At 42.2% G+C, this 22,723-nt stretch overlaps 2 protein-coding genes across 10 annotated transcripts in view; one reads left to right on the top strand and one right to left on the bottom strand.

Moving 5' to 3' along the window:
- CGNL1 (cingulin like 1) overlaps positions 1 to 22,723 on the top strand; it is a 170,296-nt gene that overhangs the window by 58,154 nt on the left and 89,419 nt on the right. For 8 of the 9 annotated variants that reach the window (XM_043471852.1, XM_043471853.1, XM_043471855.1 and 5 more), the window contains 6 exons: positions 735 to 2,327; positions 3,118 to 3,212; positions 5,027 to 5,132; positions 7,430 to 7,531; positions 8,625 to 8,773; positions 15,906 to 16,041. In XM_043471852.1, the coding sequence (XP_043327787.1) occupies positions 750 to 2,327; positions 3,118 to 3,212; positions 5,027 to 5,132; positions 7,430 to 7,531; positions 8,625 to 8,773; positions 15,906 to 16,041 (2,166 nt within the window). In that variant the 5' untranslated portion in view covers positions 735 to 749. The remainder of the gene's footprint in view (positions 1 to 734; positions 2,328 to 3,117; positions 3,213 to 5,026; positions 5,133 to 7,429; positions 7,532 to 8,624; positions 8,774 to 15,905; positions 16,042 to 22,723) is intronic. The other variant, XM_043471861.1, reaches the window with a different exon arrangement.
- On the bottom strand, positions 9,857 to 10,449 carry LOC122443988 (BBSome-interacting protein 1-like). The gene is made up of 2 exons (XM_043472808.1): positions 10,428 to 10,449; positions 9,857 to 10,143 (listed from the first exon to the last, which is right to left on the bottom strand). The coding sequence occupies exons 1-2, from the start codon at positions 10,447 to 10,449 to the stop codon at positions 9,857 to 9,859; spliced, it is 309 nt and encodes a 102-aa protein (XP_043328743.1).

Here is a 22,723-nt window from a genome sequence, read left to right as displayed (position 1 = left end):
AAGGGTGGTCACACACCAGAAGGGTGAAGACAGTGATTCTTGGCATTAGGACCCATCAGAAAATAAAGAGACCTGAATTTTCAGGTTTTAATAACACTTTTCAGGTCCTTATGTTCCTTAAACTTTTTTAAGAAAAAATTATTTTTAATCATTACTCTGATTCCTTAAAGTAAAAAATGTTTTAAACAGTGTATCAAAATAAATAATGATAAAGCTTTCAAAGCAACATTGTACATTAAGAAGCTTGAAAGGGTTTTGACAGGAAAATTAAGTTTTGAAAAAAAGAGAAAAATGTAAGCATCAGAATACTTTAGCTCTTATTAATTATTTTCATGGAAAAGTATCTTGTTCTCAAATGCTGGTAAGCTGGAACACCCTACTGGTTAAAAATAAATGGATAAAGTGTGAGGAAATGAACTAAGGCAAAAAACAGGGCAAGCGGCACCGCTAGAGAGAATAATTAAGCTCTGTTAAAGGCGTCAGGTCATTTTCGCCAGTCGTCCCTCCTCAGGCCAGGGTTCATGCTCGGTGTTGACAAACACCACGGTCACATGGGCCCACTGGCATCCAGAAAGGCCTGTTTGAAAGAGCATTTGGTTCTGGAGTGTCCTTGCTATTGTATTAAAAGTGTTTTCTTTCCCCTGAACTTTGAAAGTTTTCTCTCATAATCTTTATTTAAAGAGATGTAATTTTAACTTAATGTCCTCTTTTTACCCCGTCTTTTTCCCTGGTAGTGGGACCAGTGAACCATGGAGCTGTATTTTGGTGAATATCAACATGTGCAACAGGAATATGGTGTCCACCTGAGACTTGCAAGTGATGAAACCAGAAAGTCCAGGAATCCCCAGCATGCTAAGGCAGGCTCCTACGGTGTCAGTATTCGGGTGCAGGGCATTGATGGCCACCCCTACATAGTCCTCAACAACACAGAGCAGTGTCTGGCAGGCACGTCTTTTTCTGAAAACGGCCCATCATTTCCGGCTCCGATGATAAACAACCTGCCCCTCCATCCCAGCAAGGGGTCTGTGGTGGAAGAGAACAGTGCAGAGGAACTGCAGCTCCCAGAAAACCCATATGCCCCACCTGGCCCAGTAAGAAACCCGAAACAGCCCTCTCTCTTTGAGGGCAAGAATGGGGCTCTAGAGCGCAAAGAGGAGCCAAGGAAGGCATCCCCCGTGCTGAACTTTCAGAGGCATCCAGAGCTTCTACAGCCCTATGATCCTGAAAAGAATGAGTTGAGCTTGAAAAATCACCAGCCTCCTGAAACCAGTTGGCTGAAAGCTTTAAGAGAAGAAGGGACCAACAATAAGAAGGCCTGGACTTGCATGCCCAAACCTAGCCATTCCCAGCCCACCAGCCCTCCCTCCGAAGACCCGGCCAGGTCCAACGTGACGGCCATCCGTCTGTGCAGCTCCGTGGTCATCGACGACCCCCAGAAGCAGACCTCGGTGTGTGTGAACGTTCAGAGCTGCAGCAAGGAGGGTCTGGCAGAGGAGGCTCTTGCCCCTAGCGGGAGGCCCCTGCCCACTCCCAGCCTGCAAGCCCACCCGGAAGCCAAGAAAACCAGACCGGATGTGCTTCCCTTCCGGCGCCAGGACTCCGCCGGGCCGGTGCTGGACGGAGCCCGGTCCCGGAGATCCTCCTCGTCATCCACGACTCCCACTTCGGCGAACTCTTTGTACAGATTTTTACTCGATGATCAGGAATGTGCCATCCACGCCGACAATGTGAATCGTCATGAAAACAGAAGGTACATCCCCTTCTTGCCCGGAACTGGGCGGGATATTGACACGGGGTCGATTCCTGGCGTGGATCAGTTGATTGAAAAATTTGACCAAAAACCTGGGATGCAGAGAAGAGGCAGGTCTGGGAAGAGAAACAGGATCAACCCAGAAGACAGGAAAAGGTCCCGAAGTGTGGACAGTGCCTTTCCTTTCGGTCTCCAGGGGAACTCGGAGTACCTAACGGAATTCAGCAGGAACCTGGGCAAGTCCAGCGAACACCTGCTGCGGCCGTCGCAGGTGTGCCCGCAGCGAGCGCAGGAGCCCCGCGGGGGGCAAGGCGGGGGGCGCGCCTTCGCCAGGCTGCTGGGAGCCCAGCCCAGGCCGCCCCTGCAGAACAAAGATGGGAAAGTTCCAGAAAACAAAGGTGCTCAGGAAAGTCCGACTGGGCGCACATCCTCCCTCCCAGCACAGACTAAGAAGGAGGAGGAAATCAAAACAGCCACGGCTACGCTGATGTTACAGAATCGGGCACTGGCGACTTCCCCTGATTCAGGGGCCAAGAGGATTTCCGTGAAGACGTTTACTTCCACCTCAAATACTCAGGTAATACTGGTGGGGGTCATTTTGTTTCCCTTCTAAATGATCTACATCCTGGCTGTAGGAATACGTATCTTCCATCTTGAATCAGTAATTGCATCATCTTGAATTAGCATTATTTTTTAGAGTTTTCCCCTACAGATTATGACCTGCCAGTCATTCATTTTTCTAAACTAACTAAGTAACCCTAGATTCCTGTTGTGTTCTTGTTTGTGAAGTAACTTATCAAACACAACTGAGAGACTCGATTTTTCTTTTCGTGTTTGTGTAAAATCTGAAAGTATGCAGTTTGTTTTCAAAAACAAAGAGAGGCTCCATGCTTAGATTTTTGTTTAGATGTGTTAATTTTCCTCATGACATTGAGTGACTGGATTAATTTCTGTCCTGAGAAATTAGGTTAATCCTAATTTAGGTTTATCCTGAAGTGATGGAATTTCTTTAAGTGGTACATTTAGTGTTTTGGTAGTAACAATAAAAAGATAATGATAGTGATAAAATCGATTATAAGGTTGGTAAGTGCCAGGCACTATTTGTTATGTATTATAGGATCTCACCAACCCCATGAAGGAAGGTATTATTAACTTCTGTTTACAGGTGAAAAATTGAGGTGAGGAAAAGTTAAGTACCTTGCCCAGGGTTACAGAGCTACTAAGTGGTGGAACCAGTTGTAATGAGCATCCTTACCTGAGAAATTCTTTCTGGAAAGTAGGAATGTGTTTGGGAGTTTCTGCTGTGGGGTGTTGCCTTCTTCCTGGAAGCTTCATCCTGTGATCTAATAACAGGCATTGTGTTGCAGGCCACACCGGATCTGTTAAAAGGCCAGCAGGAGCTCAGTCAGCAAACCAACGAGGAGACGGCCAAGCAGATACTTTACAATTACCTCAAAGAAGGGTTAGTGATTTTCCTTCAAGGAGCAAAGTATTGTCCTTTATGGTGGGCCTCTTACTTTTCTGAGACCTTGTGTTTCGTGCTCCCTCCTTGCCCTGTGTGAGCCATTTCAGGTTCGGGCTCCATGGCTGGAGTTTTCATAACAGCATTTGAGACTTGGGTGGAGGAGGGTGAAGAAGGGGAAGGAAATGTAGGGAACGACATCATACTTTAAAAGTTCAAAATAACTATGACTCTCTACTATTTAGAAACAAATTCAAAGATAGGAAGACTTGTCTATTCAGTTTTGAATTGAATCAGTCATTGACTTGAGTTTGCCTCTGTATACATAAATGTAATCAATCGTCCCTTATTATAAGTTACAAATAAAAACACCTCCTCCTCTCCCCAGAGTTGACGGCGGGGTGCCCCTGCTTCCATTATTTTTAAAGCATGTATGAGTCATTTAAAAGATGTGCTTTCCACTTACTTATCTGGGAAGGTTGAGTTTGAATAATCTGGTTTTCAGTCCTTACTTAGATACCAAATAAGCTGGAATTCTAGGCCAGGAATTTGAAGTTTCTGTTTCAGTTCTCTCATCAGATATGATTAAAAAGAAGAAAAGCTTTATACTCTGACATGACTGAAAGTCACTTGGCAAAAATACTCATTGGTATCAGAACACTTCATAGTTTTGTATTGTGGCTTACAATTTTCTGTCAGTAATGTAGAGCTGACAGAATAATTCAAAATACAAGATAGGGGCTCTTTTGAAGGAAAAAAAAGGAAAAAGATTCTTCTAACTAAGAACTAGTTATTAGTGTCTTTCTGTGCAGGGTTTTACCATGAGAAAATTAAAGTAGAAGAACTTTTAACATTTAAAATGGTTTCTCTACATTCTTTTGGTTTTTTTGGCCCTTGATTTATTGAGAGACTGAGACAGACTTTAGTGGGAGGCACTTATTTAAGGAAACTTATTAACTTTTCTTAAGTGTCAGGTATGTACGATAGAAGGTGCAGGGTGGGTAGCTGTTAATAGAACTTTATCTGACCATTACTTGTGAAAGTCTAGACAGAGGGCAGCCGTGTTGACAACCTTGGCTTGGGGGATTTATTTTTTTTAAACAAAGTCTAAAACAAATTTAATATCATTGTGGAGCATTCGTAGTGTCACACACAAACAGGAGAGATTCCGGGTTGGAATCAATATTTGTCATTTAATTTAGGCAAGAAATAGATGACTAAAGTTTTATTGGATGTCATCTTCAAGCTTATTTAGTATGTACCTGTGTCTCTTTTCACATGTCTGGAAATGAAAACCTCTCTCCCAAATCAAGTGGTAAAGTAGAACCAATTATTTGGGGAAAAAATGCACTATCCATCCTGTTCTCCTCACATGGGTTCTGTCTGAACCTTAATTTGTTCCTCTTGCAATTTATCTTTTTTTCTTTGGTTAAATTTTATTTTTTATTGTTGTCTGTGCTGTGCTGGGTCTTCACTGCTACGCGAGGGCTTTCTCTAGTTGGGGCGAGCAGGGGCTACTCACTAGTTGTGGTGCCTGGGCTTCTCTTGTTGCAGAGCACGGGCTCTAGGCATGTGAGCCTCGGTATTTGTGGTGCATGGGCTTTGTTGCCCTGTGGCATGTGGAATCTTCCCAGACCAGGGATTGAACCAGCATCCCCTGCATTGGCAGGCAGATTCTTAACCACTGGATCACCAAGGAAGTCCCAGTTTATCTTCTTAAAGGGCTTATTGTTTGTGTGTCATGGCACATAAAATAGTCTGAGACTAACGGTTATGCCTTCATTTTTTTTTTTTTTCTGCTGCGTCTTTTCCAGAAGCACCGATAATGATGATGCTACTAAGAGGAAGGTCAACCTGGTGTTTGAGAAAATCCAGACTTTGAAATCTCGAGCAGCAGGGAGCACGCAAGGAAATAATCAAGTAAGGAGACGCTTAGTGCTTTGTAGAGGGCATTTCACATGGAGCATGTGAGGCAGATTGCTTTCTTCAGTCTGTACTTTTGGTTGCAGCAGGAAGTGGGGAGTTTGCCTTGTAGTAGGCAGTACCAAAGATGGAACAGCATGCTTTAACTGTTGGTAATTTGCACCCTGCCTTTTTTCTAGAAAGGTTTTAAGAAATTTTACTTCTAAAAAATCTGTAAAATAAAACAAGACAAAGTGATAGGTGGTAAAATTTAGAAAGGGAAAAGAAGACTAGGAAAAATGAAGCATTAGATGAAGAACCCTAGCATTATAGTAGGCAGGTTTGAAAGGTAAGTATGAATAGGCTTGTACACAAGTTCTCAAACTTCAGAGAATAAGAAATAAGAGAATCAAACTAGAGAATATGAAAGAGACTGATGGGCTGACCTCTGTGGGCTGAAGGGAGAGGAAGGAGTGCAGTGGGGCCAAACTTTTTTTTTTTAATTTTAAGAAAAACTGCCTGTTTATAATTTATTGTATTGGATTTGAGTTGGGACTTGGGAGATTTTTTGGTTAAAGGAGTCGTCTTATATTTAGTGAGCATCTACTAAATGTTGGACATACTTTGTGCCATGAAAGGAAGCAGGATTTATGAGGGAGGACTAAAATCTTGTCCCTCAATTCTGTGTCACCTTGACTTGGGCCCATTTCTTGCTTGGGCATCTTCCCTTTTCCCTTGTTGGGGGTGTATTCTGCACTGGAAGGAAAGAGGAGATACCTAGAGGCAGGCAACAGGGAATATGTCTATAGTTTCTTTTTTAACTTTGGCAACATTTGAATGAAGAATATTTTAAGGCATCAACTATCCTTTTTCCTGTTGTTCAGTAATTCCCATGACTGCTACTCTGGCATCAAATAAAAACATTTAAAAGTTGAATTGATTAATTTATTACATATAACTTTATAGTTACAGATTTATATATTATATACTTATTTTTAATATATTCTGTTATATATTGTATTGAATTTGTAAATATGTGAGTTATATAAATGTACACGGGCACACAGTTCCCACTGGGGAACAGTTAAATTGTACACTTTGCTTGTAGGCAGGCTTTAGGAACTGAACGGTTTTTACAATTGGGTTAGAATTTTTTTGCTGAAACTTTTACATAGAAATCATCACCATGACTGTTGCTTTTCATTTACCTGCATATTCTCTTGGAGAATGCATCCTTTGGCCTTGATGTTCAGATTGTCATTGTGGTCCCAGATGAAGGGTATCCAGCCTTAACTGGGAAGTTGGGGTAGCCCTTCTGGAGTCAATAACTCTAGTGCTGTCTCAAAATATCTTAGAATTCTCCAAGACAAAGGGGAAAGGCAGGGCATTCTAGGTAGAGGGAACAGCATAAAAAAACATAAAATATAAAGAGATGTGCACTTGTCATGTTTAGGGGACTGGAGGTAGTTTAGTGTAGCTGGAGGAGGGAGCTAGGAGGTGGGGACCAGGCACCAAATAGGAAGGACCTTGTAAATCATGTCAATTTCAGGCAGAAGGTGATAGGCTAACACTGATGGACTTTTAAATGGCCATGAGTGGTGTTGTGTTTGTAAAAATTCATTCCTTTGTAGCTTTTGGAGAGAGGTAAGATTAGAGGAAGGGAGACCAGTTAACAAGCTGCTCCTTCTTAATCAAGCCAGAGATAATGAGGTGAACTTAGGCCCTTAGACTTCTGGCTCCAGTCATAGTACTGTGACTGCTTAATTGTCCACATTTTTCTACTCTCTGTGTCTCTCACTTATGAATCTGATTATTTGCTGGCAAAGGTTTTGGGATTTTATATTTTGGTGTCAGTTAAGTGGCTTCCTGCAAGAGAACCCTCTCCCTTAATAGACTGAAACCATATTGGAAAGCAGAGAAGCAGGCAGTTTTTGTTTGGAAAAGAACAACCTACATTTTTTCTCCTTGGGTTAGGTTTGTATTTCTGAGATGGATTGTTCTCCTTTTGCCTAAGAAAATAGGCGGACCTCTGTTTTTGTTGATTGTTGGTTTCTGGTCTGCTTCCTAGGAGCAGATGAGGAAGTACATCATTCTAGGTTCACGCATGGCTCACACCGGATTTGGGTGCATGAGAGCCAAGATACTGCCTTTTCTGGTTTTCATTTCTGCTTTCCCCTCCCTTTTATTTGTAATTTTCTAACCACTTTGCTATAGGACTTGAGCCAGATCCTTTTGAGAGTGTCATCCTGTTAAATCTATGCAAGAAAAAGAAAAAAAGCACCTTGAGCATTTAATATCTTTGCAATTGATTGTAGGCTTCTAATTCTTCATCTGAGGTCAAAGATCTCTTGGAACAGAAGAACAAGTTGACCACAGAAGTGGCTGAACTTCAGACACAGCTTCAACTGGAAGTCAAGGTACCTGTGATTTTTCTTTGTACTATTTTATTCTTTTCTATCTTGATTGATAGAGTATTTTAAGTACCTTGGGTTGCCCAAGTGAAATGAAAATAATTTTTTTCCCCAAAGAAACTTTCTTCCCATTACTGAGCAAATTCCTGTTTCCTGAAGACTTTTTTTTTTGGTAAGTAACCAAAATCATGGCTGCATATGGTGACTGCAGCCATGAAATTAAATGATGCTTGCTCCTTGGAAGAAAAGCTTTGACCAACCTAGACAGTCTATTATAAAGCAGAGACATTACTTTACCAACAAAGGTCTGTCTAGTCAAAGCTATGGTTTTTCCAGTAGTCGTGTATGGATGTGAGAGTTGGACCATAAAGAAAGCTGAGCACCGAAGAATTGATACCTTTGAACTGTGGTGCTGGAGAAGACTCTTGAGAGTCCCATGGACTGCAAGGAGATTCAACCAGTCCATCCTAAAGGAAATCAGTCCTGAGTATTCATTAGAAGGACTGATGCTGAACCTGAAACTCCAATACTTTGACCACCTGATGCGAAGAACTCATTGGAAAAGACCCTGATGCTGGGAAATAATTGAAGGCAGGAGGAGAAGGGGATGACAGAGGATGAGATGACTGGATGGCATCACCAACTTGATGGACATGAGTTTGAGCAGGCACCTGGAGTTGGTGATGGACAGGGCAGCTGCAGTCTATGGGGTCGCAGAGTTGGACATGACTGAACGGTTGAACTGAACCAAAGCATGTAGAGAATGTTGGCTTTGAGAGAGTAACAGAAATGCTGTTGGATTCAGACAGGCAAATTGGAAACTAAATGTATATAAAATGTCTGGACTAAGTAGTAGAAATAGCAGAATGTGATTAAGATGTGTTTGTGTTTTTCTTCTAGAAGTATTACAATTCATTTAAGTGTTCGGTATTCTTTCTAGTTGAGAACTCCTATGCCTTAATTGCACAGTTCCATCAGTTTGTTTAATAATCTAAGTGCAGAGACATGGAGTTCATCAGAGAGTCCATCTGAGATTCAGGATTCAGTGGGGTGACATTAATGTACAGTGGAGGTGTTTTAACTCACACATCTGTTTTAGAATCAACAGAACATCAAAGAAGAGAGAGACAGGATGAAAGCAGACTTGGAAGTGTTGCAAAGCCAGCATGACAGCAAGGTGGAGGAGAGCACTGCGCTGCAGCGGCGGCTGGAGGAAAGCGAAGGGGCGCTCCGGAGACACCTGGAGGAGTAAGTGCGGGCCCAGAGCCTGAGCCCTCCCCACCCCGGGCTCCTGAGCTGGTGGAGCCAGATTCTCTCTGTCCATTTAATTCTCCGCAACCTTCCAGATCTTCATAGGGGCTGCTGAACCTGCCTTTTCGCCCTCTTACCCTTGTAAAACTATAAAACCAATGACGTGTAGACTGGTAAGCAGAATTTAAAAATTATTTGTGCACCTCAAAGGATGTTTTATAAAATTTTAGCCCTTAACGTGGATCTCATGGCAGGTAAGTGAGCAGCTGGGAATCCTGAGTGTTGTATCTAGAGATAGTTTAAGAACCTGAGTCCAGTCTCTACAAAGCAATGTCACGTGACCTCCACAGTCGTATGGGTTCAGAGTTTTATCCTGGACGATGCTGGCTTTTGTGACCAGTGCTTTTTTTTTTTTTTTGATTATTTGGAGTGCATTTATTTTAGATCTTTTAAAAAACTTATTTCCCACAGCAAATTTTAAATCATATAAAAGAGCATATTTGAACCTAGTTAATTTAAACTTTGCTCTTGGCAAACTTTTAAAACAAGAGTACAGTAGTAAATAAATAAATAATTTTAATATTATACTTGGGAAATACTTGCACACTTCCTTGTTTTTGATCTTATCTAGAACTTAATGAAATTTCTAAACGTATATACCTTTCATCATTAAGTTCTATTACCAAGTAATGCTTGTGTTATAAAAATTATTCTTCAAAAAAAAATTATTCTTCGGAGACTCAAAGTTTTACATTTAGTCAGTGTATGAGAAAATAGTAATTACTGATAACAGTTATCTAAAGGAAGATCACATTTCTAACCTCTTTTGCAGAGCCTAATTACTCAGCAAGGCCTCAAGGTCCATACTAATTTAAACTGTCTATTACCAACTGCAGCAAACCAACCAAGAATTATATTCAGAATTTACAAAGGTATTCCTAGGAACATACCCATTGCAGGTCTAGCTACAGTCTTTTAGAAATAAAACTTCCAAATTTATATTCATTTTATTTCATGGGCTCTTTCAAGTCCTTATTAATTTCCATTTTTAGGGTTTTGATTATGTTTTGATACTGATGTTCAGTAAGTTATTTTCTGTTGTTCCTTTTTTATCATTTCCTGTTGGTGAATTGTATCCTGTGCTGCTTGCTGTATTTTCTCCAGTTTTGGCACAGTCATAAATCTTAATGGTAAAAGTACAGGTTTACATAGCACCATTGTGGGTGTATCTTCTACATACAACTGCTCTTGTTTTGGAAGAACTTCCCGGAACAGCAACTTCGTTTCTGCCATATCTGAAGTGTTGGATACAGTCTTGTCCTGAAAGTTCTCCTGATCCTTTTTCCCTGCAGCTTTAGGTATCCAACCTGGTATTACGAAGATGACTGACAGGTGTTGACTCAAACCTACTGAAGGAAAGATGCTTCTCTTCCCTGACGGCTCAGTTGTTGCCCAGGGCAACTGTGAGTCTGGGTGAAGGGTGTGACCAGTGCTTATAGTTCTTTTGCATCTTTAGAGAGAGAAAGTCAAGCCCAAATGGCCCTGCCATTTTGTTGTATTAAAATCTGTGACAGAGGGCATTTTATTCATTTCAAGAGATTTGAAAGAGAAAGATTAGTAATAGATCCACCACTGTTTTTTTCCCACTTGCTCTTGTTGCACAAGTTCTGCATCCTATCTAAAGAGTCTGTCTAGATGAAAACCTGTCCACATGTAGAAATCCATGAACAAAAAACTAGAGAGCCCAAAGTTATGTGATTGTTGGGATTCTAGCAGTGATTTAAGAACATACAAGTAAAATACTTGACCCAGTTTCGTGAGGAGAATGTCTAAATGAGTGTGTATGTCATATGAACAAATGTGGCATATACAAAGGAATACTTAGAATACCTCATTGTGAGTGTTTTATATCTGATTAAATCTGTGTGAAATACAGAATGAACATGTATAACATGTGGGATGTCTGAATATGTGAGCTGCATCTCAATAAATTGTATTCTAATCTGAAAAAATCTATGACAAAAGGACTTGAAATGAAGGTTTGAGATGAATGGTGCAGTGAAGTCCACTGGCCATGACAGAAGCCTTATGTGAAAGGTTAAGCAGGAGTGAAATCTAGAGGGAAATTCAAGAACAATAGGACATTGTATCATAAAAGGGTTTCATTACCTTTGCCATTTTGATGTTGTGGTGTGTGCTTTTAAAATATTCTTAGAGGTTAATTTCAGAAAAGAGGATGAAAAGGAAAAAACCCTGAAATTTAGAGTGTAGTAGATGTATGGATGTGAGAATTGGACTGCGAGGAAAGCTGAGCACTGAAGAATTGATGCTTTTGAACTGTGGTGTTGGAGAAGACTCTTGAGAGTCTCTTATACTGCAAGGAGATCCAACTAGTCCATCCTAAAGGAGATCAGTCCTGGGTGTTCATTGGAAGGACTGATGCTGAAGCTCAAACTCCAATACTTTGGCCACCTCATGCGAAGAGTTGACTCATTGGAAAAGACCCTGATGCTGAGAGGGATTGGGGGCAGGAGGAGAAGGGGACGACAGAGGATGAGATGGCTGGATGGCATCACTGAATCGATGGGCATGAGTTTGAGTAAACTCCGAGAGTTGGTGATGGACAGGGAGGCCTGGCGTGCTGCGATCCATAGGGTCGCAAAGAGTCAGACACGACTGAGCGACTGAACTGAACTGAACTGAAAGACTTTACTGTGTTTGAGTGTCTCTTGAGGAGGTACGGGTCAGCAGTGGACTGCTGCAGGAGCAGGGGCTCTGGGTGCAGTAGACCTGGGTATGGCATAAGCCCTCTTGGAGGAGGTTGCCATTAACCCTACCATAGAGCCCCCAGAACTTACACAGGACTGGGGAAACACACTCTTGGAGGGCACAGAGAGAACCCTGAGTGCACCAGGACCCAGGAGAAAGGAGCCAGTGACCCAACGAGAGACTGACCCAGAATTGCCCATGAGTGTCCAGGAGTCTCTGGCAGAGGTGTGGGTCGGTGGTGGCCTGCTGCAGGGCTGGGGGCACTGAGTGTAGCCGTGTGTGCATGGGAGCTTTTGAAGGAGGTTGTCTTTATTACCTCCACCATTATCTTCATTACCTCCACCATAGTTTGGTTTCAGGTCAAATAGCAGGGAGGGAACACAGCCCCACCCATCAACAGAAAATTGGATTAAAGATTTTCTGAGCATGGCCCTGCCCATCAGAACAGGACCCAATTTACCCCTCAGTCTCTCCCATCAGGAAGCTTCCATAACCCTCTTATCCTTCTCCATCAGAGGGCAGACAGACTGAAAAACACAGTCACAGAAAGCTAACCAATCTGATCACATGGACCACAGCCTTGTCTAACTCAATGACACTATGAGCCATGCCGTGTAGGGCCACCCAAGAGAGACAGGTCATGGTGGAGAGTTCTAATAAAACGTGCTCCACTGGAGAAGGGAATGGCAAACCACTTTAGTATTCTTGCCTTGAGAACCCCATGAACAGTATGAAAAGGCAAAAAGATAGGACACTGAAAGATGAACTCCCCAGGTTGGTTAGGTGCCCAGTATGCTACTGGAGATCAGTGGAGAAACTACTCCAGAAAGAATGAAGAGATGGAGCCCAAGCAAAAATAACACCCAGTTGTGGATGTGACTGGAGATGGAAGTAAAGTCCAATGCTGTAAAGAGCAATATTGCATAGGAACCTGGAATGTTAGGTTCATGAATTAAGACAAATTGGAAGTAGTCAAACAGGAGATGACAAGAGTGAACATCGACATTTTAGAAATCAGCGAACTAAAATGGATTGGAATGAGTGAATTTAACTCAGATGAACATTATATCTACTGCTATGGGCAAGAATCCCTTAGAAGAAATGGAGAAGCCATCATAGCCAACAAGAGTCCAAAATGTAATACTTGGATGCAATCTCAAAAATGACAGAATGATCTCTGTTCATTTCCATGGCGAACCATTCAATATCACAGTAATCCAAGTCTATGCCTCGAGCACTCATGCTGAAAAAGCTGAAGTTGAACGGTTCTATGAAGACCTACAAGACCTTCTAGAACTAACACCCACAAAGATGTCCTTTTCATTGTAGGGGACTAGAAAGCAAAAGTAGGAAGTCCAGAAATACCTGGAGTAACAGGCAAATTTGGCCTTGGTGTACAGAACAAAGCGGAGCAGAGGCTAGTCAAGTTTTGCCGAGAGAACGCACTGGTCATAGCAAACACCCTCTTCCAACAACACAAGAGAAGACTTTACACATGGACATCACCAGAAGGTCAATACTGAAATCAGATTGATTATATTCCTTGCAGCCAAAGATGGAGAAGCGCTATACAGTCAGCAAAAACAAGACCGGGAGCTGACTGTGACTCAAATCATGAACTCGTTATTGCAAAATTCAGACTTAAATTGAAGAAAGTAGGGAAAATCACTAGACCATTCAGGTATGACCTAAATCAAATTCCTTATGATTATATAGTAGAAGTGACAAATAAATTCAAGGGATTAGATCTGATAGAGTGCCTGAAGAACTATGAACAGAGGTTCGTGACATTGTACAGGAGGCAGGGATCAAGACCATCCCCAAGAAAAAGAAATGCAAAAAGGCAAAATGGCTGTCTGAGGAGGCCTTACAAATAGCTATGAAAAGAAGAGAAGTGAAAGGCAAAAGAGAAAAGGAAAGATATACCCATTTGAATGCAGAGTTCCAAAGAATAACGAGAGATAAGAAAGCTTTCCTTAGTGATCAATGCAAAGAAATAGAGGAAAACAATAAAATGGGAAAGACTACAGAGCTCTTCAAGAAAATTAGAGATACCAAGGGAACATTTCATGTAAAGATGGGCACAATAAAGGACAGAAATGGTATGGACCTAACAGAAGCAGAAGACATTAAGAAGAGGTGGCAAGAATATACAGAAGAACTATACAAAAAAGATCTTCATGATCCAGATAATCATGATGGTGTGATCACTCACCTAGAGCCAGACATCCTAGAATGCGAAGTCGAGTGGGCCTTAGGAAGCATCACTACAAACAAAGCTAGTGCAGGTGATGGAGTTCCAGTTGAGCTATTTCAAATCCTAAAAGATGACGCTGTGAAAGTTCTGCACTCAGTATGCCAGCAAACGTGAAAAACTCAGCAGTGGCTATAGGACTGGAAAAGGTTAGTTTTCATTCCAATTCCAAAGAAAGGCAATGCCAAAGAATGCTCAAACTACTGCACAATTGCACTCATCTCACATGCTAGCAAATTAATGTCAAAATTCTCCAAGCCAGGCTTCAACAATATGTGAACCGTGAACTTCCAGATGTTCAAGCTGGATTTAGAAAAGGCAGAGGAACCAGAGATCAAATTGTCAACATCCGCTGGATCATCAAAAAAGCAAGAGAGTTCCAAAAAAACACCTACTTCGGCTTTATTGACTATGCCAAAGCATTTATATGAATCACAACAAACTGAAAAATTCTTAAAGAGATGGGAATACCAGACCACCTGACCTGCCTTCTGAGGAATCTGTATGCAGGTCATGAAGCAACAGTTAGAACTGGACATGAAACAACAGACTGGTTCCAAATCGGGAAAGGAGTATGTCAAGGCTGTATATTGTCACCCTGCTTATTTAAATTGTATGCAGAGTACATCATGAGAAATGCTGGACTAGATGAAGCACAAGCTGAAATCAAGATTGCCAGGAGAAATATCAGTAACCTCAGATATGCAGATGACACCACACTTATGGCAGAAACAAAGAACTAAAGAGCCCCTTGATGAAAGTGAAAGAGGAGAGTGAGAAAGTAGGCTTAAAATTCAACATTCAGAAAACTAAGGTCATGTCATTTGGTCCCATCACTTCTTTGCAAATAGATGGGGAAACAGTGAAAGACTTTACTTTCTTGGGCTCCAAAATCACTGCAGATGGTGACTGCCACCATGAAATTAAAAGACGCTTGCTCCTTGAAAAAAAAGTTATGACCAACCTAGACAGCATATTAAAAAGCAGAGACATTACTTTGCCAATTAAGGTCAGTCTAGTCAAAGCTATGGTTTTTCCAGTAGTCATGTATGGATGTGAGAATTGGACTATAAAGAAAGATAAGCACCAAAAAATTGATGCTTTTGAACTGTGGTGTTGAAGAAGACTCTTGAGAGTCCCTTGGACAGCAAGGAGATCTAACCAGTCCATCCTAAAGTAAATCAGTCCTGAATATGCATTGGAAGAACTGATGCTGAAGCTGAAACTCTAATACTTTGGCCACCTGATGGGAAGAATTGACTCATTTGAAAAGACCCTGATGCTGGGAAAGATTGGAGGTGAGAGGAGAAGGGAATGGCAGAGGATGAGATGGTTGGATGGCATCATCTGACTCAATGGATATGAGTTTGAGTAGGCTCCTGTAGTTGGTGATGAACAGGGAAGTCTGACATGCTGCAGTCCATGGGGTTGCAAAGAGTTGGATACAACTGAGTGACTGAACTGAAAGACTTTGCAAAAAAAAAAAAAAAGGTAGAATAGCTGTGAGTTTAATTTGGAACAGAGGTTGGCAAACTTTTTCTGTCAGATAGTAAATGTTTTAGAGTTTATGGACCATACCATATGAAATTGTTAATTTCTGCCATTGTATGGTGCAAATGACCATGAGCAATACATGAATGAGCATGGTTTTGTTCCAATAAAACTTTATTTACAAAAGCAGGCAGTGGGCCAGATTGGCCCACGGGCCATAATTTGCTGACTCTAGTGGTCTGGAGTACTGAGGGTGGGGTGATACAGAGTCGGGTGGCTTTAGTGAAAACAGCTCTGTGGCCTAATTCCTTGTCTTCTCTATCCAAATTCTAGTACCACGTGGTCTCCTTTTGGGGAGGAAATGTCGTTGTATAACCTTTCCCATTACATTGGCTTGATTTCTCACTTGTCTTCTCCTTGGGCAGTTAGACTGCTGGTATAATTCTTACCAGTGCCTTTCTGGTTTGTGATATTTTGTTCAGCACAGAACAGAGAATGGGAGGCTACTTGGGGACTTAGATGACTCTGCTTGACCATCTGAAGGTCTGAAATCAGACTGGATGAAAATAAGCAGAGACCAGGAGAGTGTCTCTCATGGGTTTCCTTTTCTGCCAGGCTGTTCCAGGTGAAGATGGAACGGGAGCAGCACCAGACTGAAATCAGAGATCTCCAGGACCAGCTCTCGGAAATGCATGATGAATTGGACAGTGCAAAACAATCTGAGGACAGGGAGAAGGGGGCTCTGATTGAGGTAAGCTGGGGCCAGGTGACAAGAGAGACCCTGTCTGTCTGGAGGGTATGGGATAGGTTGGGGCACTGGGAGCCATTGTCTGATGTGTGCTTGTTCTACTTGTGAATATGGTTCCCTTTTGTGAGAGCATCATATGCAATAGTTTGTCTTAGGAAAGTTTCCAACTGTATAGAAAGGTAGAAAGAATAATGTGTTAACTCATGTAGAGTCCCAGTCCAAACCCAACAGTTGTCAACATGTTTCCGTATTTACTCCATTTTTTCTTCTGTCCATCCATTCAACTTTGTTTTTTAATTTTTATTTATTTATTTATTTTTTTGTTGTTGGTTTTTAAAAAATTCATCTCTCTATTCTTCTCCATGAACTTTTTCAAGGGAATTTACAGATAATACCACATTGCACCCGTAAGCTTTTCAGCATGCATTTAAATAGTTAGATAATTTTCTTATAACCACAATATTATTATTATATCCCCTTCATGTATCATAGCCTTGTCATGGTGAAGGGGCTTGCATAACTCAGTGAAGCTATGAGCCATGCCCTGCAGGGCCACCTAAGATGGATGGGTCAGAGTAAACAGTTCTGACAAATTGTCCACTGGAGAAGGATTGGCAGCCCACTCCAGTATTCTTGCCTGGGAAATCCCGTGGACAGAGGAGCCTGGTGGGCTGCAGTCCGTGGGGTCACAAAGAGTCGTATACGACTGAGTGACTTACACATGGTACACAGCAAGTGTGATGTGAGCTTCAGTTTTGGTGATGTGTTTTCAGGCAGAGGCTAATAGTGAGAATCGCAGGAAAGGGAAACAGCACATCTTTTCTTAAAAATGTTCCTGGTGTTGCTGGCCTTCTGTTTTTTTGCCCTTCTTATAATGGGAGCTATATCTTCTACTGCTGCCTTTCTGCAAGATAAGTTAGGACACAGTGAGCTTCTCTGTGCCAAAGTGGGTTTCTCTCCCTCTGGAAAATTGTCCTCACTATTTTTATCAGTTTCCTTTGACATGTCAGTGACATTTGAAAAATGATCTATGATTTTTATATCACAAATTAAATAGACCCCATCTCCTCATCACTTTCAGTTTATTCTTCGTATCTTAATAAAAAGTGGTCGGGGGAATCTGATAACAGATTATAGTTGTAGCCAACTTTTCCATTGGACTTGGCTTAGAAGAGACTCTTAAACTCAGCAAACATTAAACACTTCTGCTTTTGAATGCTTGGAAAAGCTTGAAGGCCCTGTATTTTGTGAGGCCTGCATAATGCACAAGATTTTTCAGGAAATATCTTTTAATACTATACATTCTATTAAATGACGTTGGGTCTCTATATGGAGTCAGTATGAAAAGAGGATAGAATCATTATTTAAAAAAAAAAAAAGATTAAAGGAAAGACAGAAGAAAGGAAGACATAGTACAAAATACCTATTCTCTTAGGATAAGCCAGATATTAATAAATGACCAAGAATAGAATGACTTTGTTATTCTTAAGTAACCAACTGATGGTTTTGAATTTCTTTTTTTATTTAAGATACAAAAATAATTATAGCTCAAGTAGTCATTTCTTTGACCCTGAGTATGTTTCCCTTGGGTTTGGTAGTGATGGGTAAAAATGAGACCTCTCTCTAAGCTTCATGACAGTGGGGGTTCTCTGATTACTGAAGATCATCTCTGATGGGAGCTTATAGTGTTGACAGATAGGCCAACAGAATCCTATGGTGTTTTATCCCTGACATTTACCAAGATGCAAGTACTTACATATCAGTAAAATATTCTGGTTATGAAATCCTGTTGGTTTAGGGGTAGACTGGTGCTCAGAAATAAAATCTCTAAAGTAAGTATAAGCTTATTTTGAAGTGATGTTACTGAATATTATACACAGTAAAGAAAATGATGATTCTCACCAGCTGTGTTACAATTTCTAGGCCATCTTTCTGTGGAAAAAATGACATAATTCTTTGTCAGCTGTATGTTTTTTTGAGGGGAGGGCACACCATGTAGCGTGTTGAGATCTTAGTTTCCTGACCAGGGGTCAAACCAGTGCTCCCTGCAGTGGAAGCAAGGAGTCCTAACCACTGGACTGTCATGGAATTCCCATTTCTTTTCTTTCTTTTTTGTTTGATTTTTGGATTGTCAGCTGTAGTTTTGATATATGACCTTTACTTGTCTTTTCTGTGAGCAAGAGCTTCTGTGGAAGCTTTTGTGCAAAGGGTCTAGATCAATGGTTTTTTTCCTGTTGACATGGAATACCTATGGGTAGGTGGTGTGTGAAGATGTTCTGTGGACTTGTGAGTGGCTCCTCTGGATGTTCTGGTCTGTGTCTTTCTGTGCCCCTACTGTTAGGACAGCCTCTGGCTTGTTGCTGTTAACAGCCAGCTCCCAGAGCATGCTCCCTTTTCTTCTCAACTTTCCTTGTTGTCTTTTCAGGTTCTGGGCAAGTTTCTTTGCTTCAGTTTAAATAGGTAGACCTCCTTCTAGGCACTTCCAACTGAATCCAGTACTCTTCATTTGCATCCGAGAGCCAGAGCACAGCCACACTGCTTGCTCCTCAGCCTCTCTTGAGCATGTAGTTTTGTTGTCAGGCCTGCAGAGGCTGTACGGTGAAGAGAACCAGCATTGTTATCCAATCTGGGTCTCATCTTGGCTCTATCACTTATATGCTGGGTTATCTTAGGCATGTTATTAATAGCATCTCAGAATTCCAGTTTTTTTTTTTAAATAAATGAGAACAATAGTATTCATCTATGATTTTTAGAAGTGCTTAGCATAATTCTTATTATGTAGTTAGTACCAAATAGTCTTTTTAGCTTAACCCCCCTACTCCTCCCCATCCACCCCCAAATATACATCCATACTAGGTCTTTATCTCTTGTGGCTTCGTGTGAAGCTAGCCTAGATGTGTATAGGTTTTGAAAGTGCTGATTCTGCATACCCAGAGTTTTCCTTTGTTTTCTTTGGTGGGAGTCTGCAGACTGGCATGTGCATCTCTGGTGGATGTTTGCATATATTTTGAGATTTATATGTTTTACTCTTGTATCCTTGGTGGCCCAGTGGTAAAGAATTCACCTGCCAATGCAGGAGACACGGGTTTGATCCCTGGGTCTGGAAGATTCCCTGGAGAAGGAAATGGCAACCCACTCCAGTATTCTTGGCCTGGGAAATCCCACGGACAGAGGAGGCTGGCAGGCTACAGTCCTAGGGGTCGCAAAGAATCAGACACGATTGAGTGATTAGAAAGCAGCAATATGTTTTATCTCACTTCTTTGGCTTGATAGAATTGACAGTAAAGCCTCAGAGGTGGTGAAGTTTTTGAAATCTCCCGGTGCCTTTTGGTCTCTACCCTGGAAAGCTTCAAGTGCTTCTCAGTGATATGGTGAGGTGTAATCTGATTGGATTGGTACAGCACAGTCCATTTAAGCAGCAGCCCCAGTCACAGATAACAGCATGTTGGTGTAGAATGGACCATAAAAACTTAGTTTCTTGACATGCATTGGTGGCAGTACACAAAAGGCAACATGAAACACAGATATATCCTGGAAAAGATAAGTGTGGGAAGAGGAACTGCGTTATCATCAAAACAATTGAGAAATGTGTGAGAGTAAGAGCAGGAAACAGGAGTAGACTCACAAGGCCTGCTGTGAAGAAGCTGGCAGGAGGCTCCAGGAAGACCTAGAGGGGTTGCCAATAGCAACAGTGATGTGGGGAGGGTGTTTCTAATAGCCGTGAACTGGACAGTTTGATAAATAGCAGAATGGTATATATTGTCATAAAATTTGCTTATGTGTTTTGTGTTTGGTGCTTTGGAAGAGTCAGAGTTGCTCTAGTTACCTGGATGATTCTCTGGAAGTTTCTTCTGAGCTTATTAATGCCTGCCAGCTCGATTCTTAAGGAACTAAGTCTTAGTCTGTGCAGTGCAGCTCCACCCTGGAATTGCAGAGGCTCCCCTGGTTTAATGGGGCTTCTCTGATAGCTCAGCTGGTAAAGAATCTGCCTGAAATGCAGGAGACCCTGGTTCAGTTCCAAGGTTGAGAAGATCCGCTGGAGAAGGGATAGGATACCTACCCCAGTATTCTGGCCTGGAGAATTCCTTGGGGTTGCAAAGAGTCAGACACGACTGAGCGATTTTCACTTTCCCCTGATTTAATGTATGTACATGCCCTAGCAATGTGAGCAATGGTCCCCAACCTTTTCCACGACTGGTTTTGTGGAAGACAGTTTTTCCACAGACCAGGGCAGGGTAGGCGGGTTGATTCAAGTGCATTACATTTACTGTGCACTTTATTTCTATTACAATTGTTACTTTGTGATATAATTTATAATAATTGTACAACTCACCATAATGCAGTATCAGTGGGAGCCCTGAGGTCGTTTTCCTGCAACTAGATGGTCCCATCTGAGAGTTTTGATATGAGTCTGCAAGCAATAGATTTATTACGGTCTCTGTGCAGTCAAACTTCTCTGCTAATAGTGTGTATTTGCAGCTGCTCCCTAGTGCTAGCATCACCGCCTCAGCTCCAACTCAGATCACCAGGCATTAGATTCTCATAGGGAGTGCACACCCTAGATCCCTCATATGCACAGTTTACGGTAGGGTTCGTGTTCCTATGAGAATCTAACGCCACTGCTGATCTGACAGGAGGCGGAGCTGAGGTCATAATGTGAGTGATGGGGAGCAGCTGTAAATACAAATAAAGCTTTTCCCATTGCCCACCTCCTCCTCCTGTGCAGCCTGCTTCCTAACAGGCCACAGACCAGCATCAGTCTGTGACCTGGGGGTTGGAGACCCCTGCTCTAGAACAAAGGAAGGAAATTCCATTGTCAGTTTTTCTTAAATTGATACTAATAGTGTCACCCCCTCATCAGTGACCCACATCTTGAATGCAAAATATTTTTCTCTCTTGAGACCTCAGTTCTTGGGTGACAGCCCTTCCTTTAGTTCTACAGGTGCTCTGAGAGGACAGGATGTGTATTTACTCATGAACTACCAGTGAAAGAACGGATGAGTTTAGAATTCTGACATCTCCAGTCTCTTGCTGTACTGCCCATTCTAATATATGCCCAGAACAGGCCTGCTCCCAGCTATCACTGATCCATGCGTCAAAAATATAAATCAGATCTGTTTTCTTTTCAAGAAGTTTGTAATCTTGTGAGTGAAAGTGAAAGTCACTCAATTGTGTCTGACTCTCTGCAACCCCACGGACTGTACAGTCCATTCTCCAGGCCAGAATACTGGAGTGAGTAGCCTTTCCCTTCTCCAGGGGATCTTTCTGACCCAGGAATCGAACCAGGGTCTCCTGCACTGTGGGTGGATTCTTTACTAGCTGAGCCACCAGGGAAGCCCAAGAATACTGGAGCGGGTAGCCCATCCCTTCTCCAGCGGATCTTCCTCACCCAGGAATCAAACTGGGGTCTCCTGAATTGCAGGCGGATTCTTCACCAGCTGAGAGAGATAAGCAAATAGCATCTAGATACAAGGACTGCAAGGTAAAAGTATTAAGTACTGTGAGAAGCACAGCTAAAGTGAGGTTGGGTATTCAGGAAGAGGATTCAAGGAAGACTTCTTGGAGTAGGTCATACAGTATCTGAGTCTTGAGAGGTTTTCTGAAAGACAGAGACAGATGGGACCAAGAGGGGTGAAGGATGCCCCTGACAGAAGATACCTTGTGGGTGATGGCATAGACTGCAGATGAGAAACTGGAGGTGGGGGAGCCGTTGGTAGCTCGTGCAAACCACCTGGGCCAGAGGTGAGGAGAGCCTAACCCCGGAGAGGGGGAAAAGGATCTTAGATGTTACAGAACTATTTAGTCATGAGGGACAAAGATGAGAGGGATCAAGGTTGTTACCAAGCTCCCGAGCCTGTGAGCTCCTGAGCAGGTGCTGTTGTCCCTGAGAGTAATGAACAAAGGAAGAGGAGAGGAAGAGACTTGATGAATTCACTGAGAAACATAAGCCTCCTGAATCTTAGGTGCCTGAGGGACATCCAGATGGCTGAGTCTTGCAGGTCTGAACTCAGATAAGAGTTGGAGGTAAAGGTTTGGGAGTTATTTATGTAGAATTAATAGTTGGAAAACAAAACAAAACTAGGTGAACTTGCCAAAAAAGAGTGAAGAATGTGAAGTCACATTCTTGGGGATCATCTTAGCTTTTTAGGAAGAGGGAGGGAAAAGCCAGAAAAGATTGTCACAGAAAAAGTGGCCCAAGGGAAGAAAACAGGAGCATGTAGTATCTTTGAACTGCAGGGGAAAGAGAATTCTAAGGGTACGGGTGCAGAGGATCAAAGCTTGTGTGTATGCTCAGTTGCTCAGTCACGTCTGATTCTTTGTGGCCCCATGAACTGTGGCCTTCCAGGTTCCTCTGTCCTTGGGATTTTCCTGCAAGAATACAGGAGTGGGTTGCCATTTCCTCCTCCAGGGGTTCTTCCCAATCCAGGGACTGAACCTGCATCTCCTGCATTGGCAGGCGGGTTCTTTACTACTGAGCCAGCTGGGAAGCCCCAAAGAGGATCAAAGGAGAGTAAAGAAAAGTGAAGACTTAGCAAAGGCCTTTGGATGTCGAGGTGAAGAGGCCAACCTTGGAGGGAACAGTGGCAGTATAGTAGGAGCAAAAGCCATTTGCAAGAGATTAAGGTGATCAAGAAGTACACACAGTGAACAGAAATTATACTTTCAAAAGTTTGGTGGAAAGCTT

The sequence above is a fragment of the Cervus canadensis genome, chromosome 6, assembly GCF_019320065.1.
Source record: "Cervus canadensis isolate Bull #8, Minnesota chromosome 6, ASM1932006v1, whole genome shotgun sequence".
Taxonomy (NCBI): domain Eukaryota; kingdom Metazoa; phylum Chordata; class Mammalia; order Artiodactyla; family Cervidae; genus Cervus; species Cervus canadensis.
Note: the sequence above shows the minus strand (reverse complement) of the source record. Positions and strands in the feature narration are given on the sequence as shown.

Bases quoted from the DNA above. Each gene is read 5' to 3' on its own strand.
- LOC122443988 (XM_043472808.1), bottom strand. From the start codon at position 10,449: ATGCAGAACTTGTGCAACAAGA. The intron at 10,144-10,427 runs GCAAGTGGGAAA...TCGTAATACCAG, and splicing joins GCAGAACTTGTGCAACAAGA to GTTGGATACCTAAAGCTGCA.